This window comes from Trichechus manatus, unplaced genomic scaffold (genome assembly GCF_000243295.1).
Source record: "Trichechus manatus latirostris isolate Lorelei unplaced genomic scaffold, TriManLat1.0 scaffold00004, whole genome shotgun sequence".
NCBI lineage: Eukaryota > Metazoa > Chordata > Mammalia > Sirenia > Trichechidae > Trichechus > Trichechus manatus.
Window position 1 is genome coordinate 20,911,736 of NW_004443940.1, and position 8,246 is coordinate 20,919,981.

At 42.2% G+C, this 8,246-nt stretch overlaps 1 protein-coding gene across 11 annotated transcripts in view; it reads left to right on the plus strand.

Annotated features, from left to right (window-relative positions):
- TFDP1 (transcription factor Dp-1) overlaps nucleotides 1-8,246 on the plus strand; it is a 266,300-nt gene that overhangs the window by 27,403 nt on the left and 230,651 nt on the right. For all 11 annotated transcript variants that reach the window (XR_002824493.1, XR_002824491.1, XR_002824492.1 and 8 more), the window contains one exon: nucleotides 6,679-6,865. Coding sequence is in view for 5 of the 11 variants with exons in the window: in XM_023733479.1 (XP_023589247.1) it covers nucleotides 6,679-6,865 (187 nt within the window). In the remaining 6 variants the exon portion in view is untranslated. The remainder of the gene's footprint in view (nucleotides 1-6,678; nucleotides 6,866-8,246) is intronic.

The window sequence follows — 8,246 nt, forward strand, 5'->3', positions numbered from 1 at the left end:
CTCCATCCCTGCCACCATGGCCACTTTGTTCATGAGCCCATTGAGCAATGATGGGAATAGCTGGGGAAAGAGGATGACTGGTTGCCACAGAACGCGTCATCCTATCCACTTGATTGTTAAAATCATCCTCTGCTGAGGTCACCCTTTGGTGAGCATTCACATGAGACACAAATATCTTCACTTCTTTAGCCCATTCGGAGAGGTCTGTCCACATACTTCTTCCCAATAAATCCTTGTCTCCAGTTTTCCAATCATGTTCCTTCCAAGTCCCTGACCATCCAGCCAGACCATTGGCCACAGCCCATGAATCGGTATGTAATTGCACATCTGGCCATTTCTCCTTCCAAGCAAAATGAACAACCAGGTGCACTGCTCGAAGTTCTGCCCATTGAGAGGGTTTCCCTTCACCACTGTCCTTCAGGGAGGTCCCAGAAAGGGGCTGTAGTGCTGCCGCGGTCCACTTTCAAGTGGTGCCTGCATATCGCGCAGAACCATCTGTAAAGCAGGCACGAGTTTTCTCTTTCTCAGTCAACTGATCATAAGGAACTCCCCATGAGGCCGTAGGTGCAGACTGGGAGATGGAAGGTAATGTGATAGGAGTGGAGACCATGGGCATTTGGGCCACTTCCTCATGCAACTTACTTGTGCCTTCGGGTCCTGCTCGGGCCTGATCTCGAATACATCACTTCCATTTAATGATGGAGTGTTGCTGTGCACGTCCAACTTTATGGTTCTGTAGGTCAGACAACACCCAGTTCATGATGGGTAGCTCAGGCCTCACAGTGACTTGGTGTCCCATTGTTAAGCGTTCAGTCTCTACTAAGGCCCAGTAACAAGCAAAAAGTTGTTTCTCAAAAGGAGAGTAGTTATCTGCAGAGGATGGCAGAGCTTTGCTCCAGAATCCTAAGGGTCTGTGTTCTGATTCACCAATAGGGGCCTGTCAAAGACTCTAAACAGCATCTCTATCTGCCACTGACACTTCAAGCACCATTGGATCAGCTGGATCATATGGTCCAAGTGGCAGAGCGGCTTGCACAGCAGCCTGAACCTGTTGCAGAGCCTTCTCTTGTTCTGGTCCCCACTCAAAACTAGCAGCTTTTTGAGTCACTTAATAAATAGGCCAGAGTAGCACACCCAAATGAGGAATATGTTGCCTCCAAAATCCAAAGAGGCCCAGTAGGCGTTGTGCCTCCTTTTTAGTTGTGGGAGCAGCAAGAAGCAATAACTTGTCCTTCACTTTAGAAGGAATGTCTCGACATGCCCCACACCACTGGACCCCTAGAAATTTCACGGAAGTGGAAGGTGCCTGAATTTTTGTGGGATTAATCTCCCACCCTCTAGCACGCAGACGTTTTACCAGTAAGTCCAGAGTCATGGACGCTTCTTCCTTACTAGGTCCAATCAGCATAATGTCATCTATGTAATGGACCAGTATGATATCCTGTGGAACGGAAAGGCGATCAAGGTCCCTGTGGACTAAATTATGACATAGGGCTGGAGAGTTAATGTTGCCTTGATGTAGGCAAGTGAAGGTGTATTGTTGGCCTTGCCAGCTGAAGGCAAACTGCTTCTGGTGGTCCTTTGAAACAGGTATGGAGAAAAAGGCATTAGCCAGATCAATAGCTTCATACCAGGTACCAGGAGATGTATTAATTTGCTCAAGCAGTGAAATTACATCTGGAACAGCAGCTGCAATTGGAGTCACCACCTGGTTAAGTTTTCGATAATCTACTGTCATTCTCCAAGATCCATCTTTTTTTGCACAGGCCAAATAGGTGAGTTGAATGGGGATGTGGTGGGAATCACCACCCCTGCATCCTTCAAGTCCTTGATGGTGGCAGTAATCTCTCCAGTCCCTCCAGGAATGCAGTATTGCTTTTGGTTTACTATTTTTCTAGGTAGGGGGAGTTCTAATGGCTTCCACTTGGCTTTTCCTGCAATAATAGCCCTTACTCTATTCGTCAGGGATCCAATGTGGGGGTTCTGCCAGTTGCTAAGTATATCTATTCCAATTATGCATTCTGGAACTGGGGAAATCCCAACAGGATGGGTTCGGAGACCTACTGTGAGACGGACATGAGCCAAGACTCCATTAGTAACCTGACCTCCATATGCCCCCACTCTGACTGGTGGGCCACAGTGACGTTTTGGGTCTCCTAGAATTAGTGTCAGCTCAGAGCCAGTATCCAGTAATCCCCGAAAAGTCTGATTATTTCCTTTTCCCCAGTGAACAGTCACTCTCTTAAAAGGCCGTAGGTCCCTTTGGGGAAGGCTGGGAGAAAGATGAACAGTAAAAATTTTTGGCAGTGTGTTGGAGTCCTTCCTTCAGGGGACCCGGCCTCCCCTTCATTCAAAGGGTTGTAGGTCTTTAAACTCGCTCAAATCTGGGAATTGATTGAGGGACCGTTTCTCTCTATTCTGGCAATTCGAGTTAGACTGCTGTTCACCTGACCTAGAATTCAGCCGTTTGTATAGATCAAGTAAATATTTAGTAGATTTCCTATCTATTTCACTCCTAGGGACACTATGACTAAGTAGCCAATGCCATAAGTCCATACGAGTCAGACTATTCTGATTACTGCGTTGACTCCTGTGTCCATTACTGTAACCACGCCCACCTTGTCTTTGTCAATTGAGTGCAGCCACTTGGCCCCTACTACCGCGGGGTCCAATCAGCCCCATTGTAGTTAGGTGTCTTAATTCAGTTAGGGCAGTTCCCACTGTCAAATCTGACTTACATAAAATAGCAATGACAGCAGTCTTCAAGGATTCTGGAGCTCCCTTCACAAATTTGTTCCTCACAGTTGTGGTAAAAGGTGTGTCCTCTGGACACTCTATGTGTGGGTCTGTGGGTCTAACTTGATAAATCCACTCCAGCATGCCAATTTCCCTAAGCCTTTGGATACCTTCTTCTACAGTATACCAAGGCAGGTGATTTAGTGTCGGCCACTTCATAATCCATGCTTCAGCAACCCAACCAAATAAACTATTTGATCCTTTCCTAACTTCTCTAGCTGAAACATTGAATGAACAGTCTGTGCTTAGTGGACCGATGTAAATAAACTCAGACTGATGTTCCTTCACCATTATCCCATGACCTTAATAGCCATTCCCACATGTATTCCCCAGGTTTCTGTTTGTACATATTAGAAAACTCGAGTAGTTCTTTTGGAGTGTAGCATACCTCCTTCTGGGTCACACCTTGTACTTCACCTTTTGGGGCTCGCTGGGACTTAAGCCTAGTTATAGGTCTAGAAGCCAGAATTGGTAGTGTGGAATTGTTTTGAGAACATTCAGCATTATCTTGTGAGGCATCTGCCTCAGGTGTTGCTCCAGGCAATGACTCAGGCAAGGGCTCTTTAGAGGCAGCTGGGCTAGGGCTAATCTTCTCAGGTGGGAGTGGAGGGGCTAATGGTTTTTCTGGGCAGGGTGGTTTAGCAGACAAACATGAAGTAATCTCTTCAGAGGGAACTGGTTCTGCTGGCAGAAATGATTCAATGGAATTTACAGGCTCAGAGTCCCCAGCTTCCTGATTATCTGCCCATATGTCCCCATCCCAAGTCTCAGGATCCCATCTCTTCCCAATCAATGCCCTTACTTTAACTTCAGAAACCTCTCAAGGTTTGCAATTGAGCTGGCGTTGTAATTCAGCCACTCTTACAATAAGACTCTGGGTTTGGTTTTCAGCAATTTAGGCTCTGTTACTACAAGAAATAAGGCTTTCTTTCAAAGCACAAGTGGAAGCCTTGAGGTCATGTATGCGGCACTTGAGACTTGACTCTGAAGCCCTGAGCACATCTCTATCCTTCATCAGTTTGTCTAGTGAAAGAAGGACAAACCAACCAGCTTCCTTATACTTCTCATTCTGACAAAGCTGTAGAAAGATATCACACGTGTTCACCCTGAGCCTCACCTTTCACCAATACCTGATCTACCGGTGGTGATATTTTGCATATTTATTGCCACCTCGCTCCATGGACCAGCAGTGACCTCTTTACTGCTGGAAGCAGAGTCATCAACGTCTTTATGACTAACTAGACTTGAGAACCAATTTAGAAAACTCATCCTTACAATTTTGTTTCTCTAGAACCACTCCCGGTACCAAATGTCTTAGGCTGGGTTCTCTAGAGAAGCAAAACCAGTAAAGTGTATAAATATATATATATAGAGAGAGAGATTATATCAAGGAAACAGCTCATGTGACTGTAGAGGCTAGAATGTCCCAAGTCCATGGATCAGGGTAGAGGCCTCTCCCAAGTCACACAGCTGCAGAAACTGGCAAGCCCAAGATGGGCAGGTCGGAGAGCAGGGCTTCTGCTCACAGGCTGTGCAGATCAATGAATCCCAGGTTCGGTGGATAAGCTGACAGCTCAAATCCCAAGAACGGGAGATAAGATGACAGGAAGTGGCCGCAGGATCCAGAGCGAGCAAAAAACCAGAATGTCTGCTTATATACCGATGCGGGCCACACCCCCAAGGAGACTCCCTTTCATCTGATTGGCTACTCACAGTATATTCAGTCATGGGAGTGATTACATTAAAACGCTGAGAATCATGGCCCAGCCAAGTTGACACACAATCTTAACCATCACAGTAGCTTTTCTCTTCTATGAGTTTCTTGAGCGCTTCTGGGAATGCTGATGCTGGCTGCGGATCCGCCCATGATCTTGAAGTTCTGGAGGCTGTAGCGCTTTCCAGAGCTAGCTAGCCAGCCCTTGCTAGCCTGAAACTCCTTCCTCTTGCTCTCCTGAACTCCCTCACACTTAGCCTTTGAGGGATTGCTTTCACCACTTCATTGCTTTTTAGGAGCCATTTTTTCACAGAAACAAATGATACGCACAACACAAATAGGGAACAAATTAAATGTGAGGCAAGCAAAGCTCAGACAACCAGTGTTGAAGAGAGACTGGAAGCATCTGTGAAATGCCAAAGGGCTACAGCGAGGTATGCCTGCACATCTCAATTGCATGGATTCAGCGTTGTGCTCGGAGTGCTGCAAATTCAAGTTTTGCTCTTTTGGAACTTTTTTTCCCAAATATTTTCCATAAGCAGTTGGTTGAATCTGCAGATGTGGAACCCGCAGATACTGAGGGGTGACAGTATTTCTAAAAGGGGTTATTTATCATCTTAAACTTTTGCCCTGTGGAACCAGGTAGTAGTAGCCGTGCTCTTTAGCATGGCATAAGGGACTCCATGTCGGTTTTAGCTTCCACCGCCACAGGGGGCTAAAATTCTTTCCCCTTCTTCTGGAAGGAGAGAGTCGGGCCTGAGTTCATCAGAATTACATAGCAGAGGGAACTTAAGCAGAATATGTATTTGGCTTTGAATTGAACTCAGTTACCTCTCTGCCAGTCTTCCCATTGTTCAGCCTCTATAAGGGTCAAATAAAGTATGCGTGGATTTCCCAGGTTAGAAGGTTCCTATAATTCATTTATTTGGTTGTAGAAGCTTCCACAGTGTACAGGCAGGTTGACAGCTAAGTTTGACTGCTGAGACTGGTCAATGTCTGAATCTGCTCATTTAGCAGCAGTAGTAGATTGACTAACAGCCTGAGGAAGAGCGTCCCAAGTTCCTTGATTTCGCAAAGAGGATTTTGTAATTTTGTAAAAAAGTATTGCTTTTTACTAAGAAACAGAAAGAAAGGAGGGGGAGAAAACTAATATACTCCAAAGCACTCAAAAATAAATATAGTTGACACACAGATGAGACTAGGTTAGCTTTTTGGACCCCCGAGTGCTTGCCTTTGACTTCACTGCTCCAAAACGTCTGTGTTTAGACCTTCCGTCTTCCGTATCACTTCTTTCTATGGTTTTCCTACCATTTTTACTTTTAGTAGAAGTCCTTGAATTAGGAGATTAGTGCTTATTAAATACTGGTTTTGATTGGAAGAGGGATAGTTGGGAAGGTATAGGGAGAAGAAGAAAAGAAATGAACAAGTAGATTTAAATCTAAAACAAATCATTTAAAGTAGAATAAGAATCATTTTTAAGTTTCATTTCTTTTGTTAGTATATAATATTTGTGTTTATATAAATATCAGATAGTTTTTATTATCTCAACTAGATTGAAAGCCCTCCAGGGTAAGGCTTAAACCTTATTTCTTCCACATTTTTTGTCACATATAGCACAGTGCTCAATGTATACTGTTGTTAGCTGCCATCTAGTTGACCCCCAACTCATGACGACCCCGTGTGTTATAGAGTAGAACTGCTCCATAGGGTTTTCTTGGCTGTAATCCTTACAAAAGCAGTTCACCAGACGTTTTTTCCGTGGAGCTACTGGGTGTGTTCGACCTACCTACCTTTGGGTTAATAACCAATTGCAAACTACTAGGTACTTAATAAATATCAGTTTGATTATAGAACCACACTGCCTGTGTTTAAATCCTTACTCCAACATTTACTATCCATGCGACCCTAGGCAAGTTACTCAGCCTTTTTTATGCCTCAGTTTTCTCATCTAAAAATGGGGTAAATAATAATATCTGCCTCAGAAATTTATTCTGAGGGTTAAATGAGTGTGTGTATGTGTGTGTAGCACTTAAAACAATGTCTAGCACATAATATGCCTTATATACTATATATTTAGACTATAAATAATGTATGTACTGTTTATGGTGATAGTCAAGAGATAGCCTCTTGCTATTAAAATATATATAAATAAATGTATTCTCTTTAAGGTATGGAAGATATCCTTACAAGGACCATGTTATATGACCCTATTAATGATTGGATTTGGCTTATTGTGGGGACACTTCTTACAGATCAGAGCCACTCAAAGTGTCTTCATTTCTACTTGTTTATCCTTATCAAGCACACCCTTAGTGTCCAGATTCCTTGTGGGTAGTGCTCGAGGTGATAAAGAAGGTAGGTGGTAATATGTTTTAAGTATTTGTTGGAGTGCTGCATGTATAATTGACTTTTGAACTCAAAATTGAAGTCCTCTTAGAAAAAATTGCAATTCTTACTTCCTCCTTAGGACTTCCCTAACAATTGTGGATACTTGTGCTTTTATTCCATTAGGAACTGATGTCCCCACAATTCAACTTTTCCAAACCTCCACTTGATTGAAAGAAAGGCCTGTTACATGTTTATACACTTAGGATTGTTTAAGAACCTGACAGCAATTGGGCCAAATTTAAGAGAAGCTGATTTACACTGAAAAATGTACTATGGACTTGGTAGTTTAAGAGACTTCTATGCCCTATTTCATGACTTTAATTTTGGTAAATACTAGGAGTTGACATACATTTAATACTATTTTTTTTCCCTATAAAATTAAGGTACTTTGGCAATTACAGGAATTTTCAACTCATAATTTGGTGTGAAACATGGACAACTCTAAATCATTATTTTGTGTAATGGAGTCATACTGTTGATGAGAAGCTTAGGAATGAACATTTTGAGTTGTCACTTGGTGTTGCTGTCTTCTGTTCCACAGTTAAACCTTGACAGCCTTGCTGTTTTGTACAGCATATATATTCATTATGTTAATTTTCACTGTTTTGTTCTTATTTTGTAAAAAATCAGTAAAAAAACACAGTGTCAGAATGTCATAGAAACTTCACATTTTGCCACATACCCTGTTCCAGACACGTCATAATGGAAGATAAAATATGAAAAGAGAAAACAAAAATGTCATGGCTAACCTCTCAAATAAAACTGACATTGTGGGGTAAATATTAAGGTAACCACAAAGGAATTAACAATCCTACAAATCAAAATAAAAAAGTAGAAAAACATAAAAACCCAGCAAACACAAAATCTACAACAAAGAAAAAGATGAAAAAAAAAAATACATAAAGAAAAACGACTCAGCACAGAAAATTGAGGAGAACAAACAAACTGTGAACAACACACGAAAAGAGATATCAGGATGACAGCACTAAACTCATACCTATTAATAATTACACTGAATGTAAACGGATTTAATGCACCAATAAACAGACAGAGAGTGGCAGATTGGTTAAAAAAGCATGATCCATCTATATGCTGCCTACAAGAGACACACCTTAGACTTAAAGACACGAACAGGCTAAAACTCAAAGGATGGAAAAAAATATATCAAGCAAACAACACTCAAAAAAGAGTAGGAGTGGCACTATTGATCTCTGACAAAATAGACTTTAAAGTAAAATCCACCACAAAAGATAAGGAAGGACACTATATAATGATTAAAGGGTCAATACACCAGGAGGACATAACTATAATAAATATTTACGTACCCAACAACAGGGCTCCAAAATAC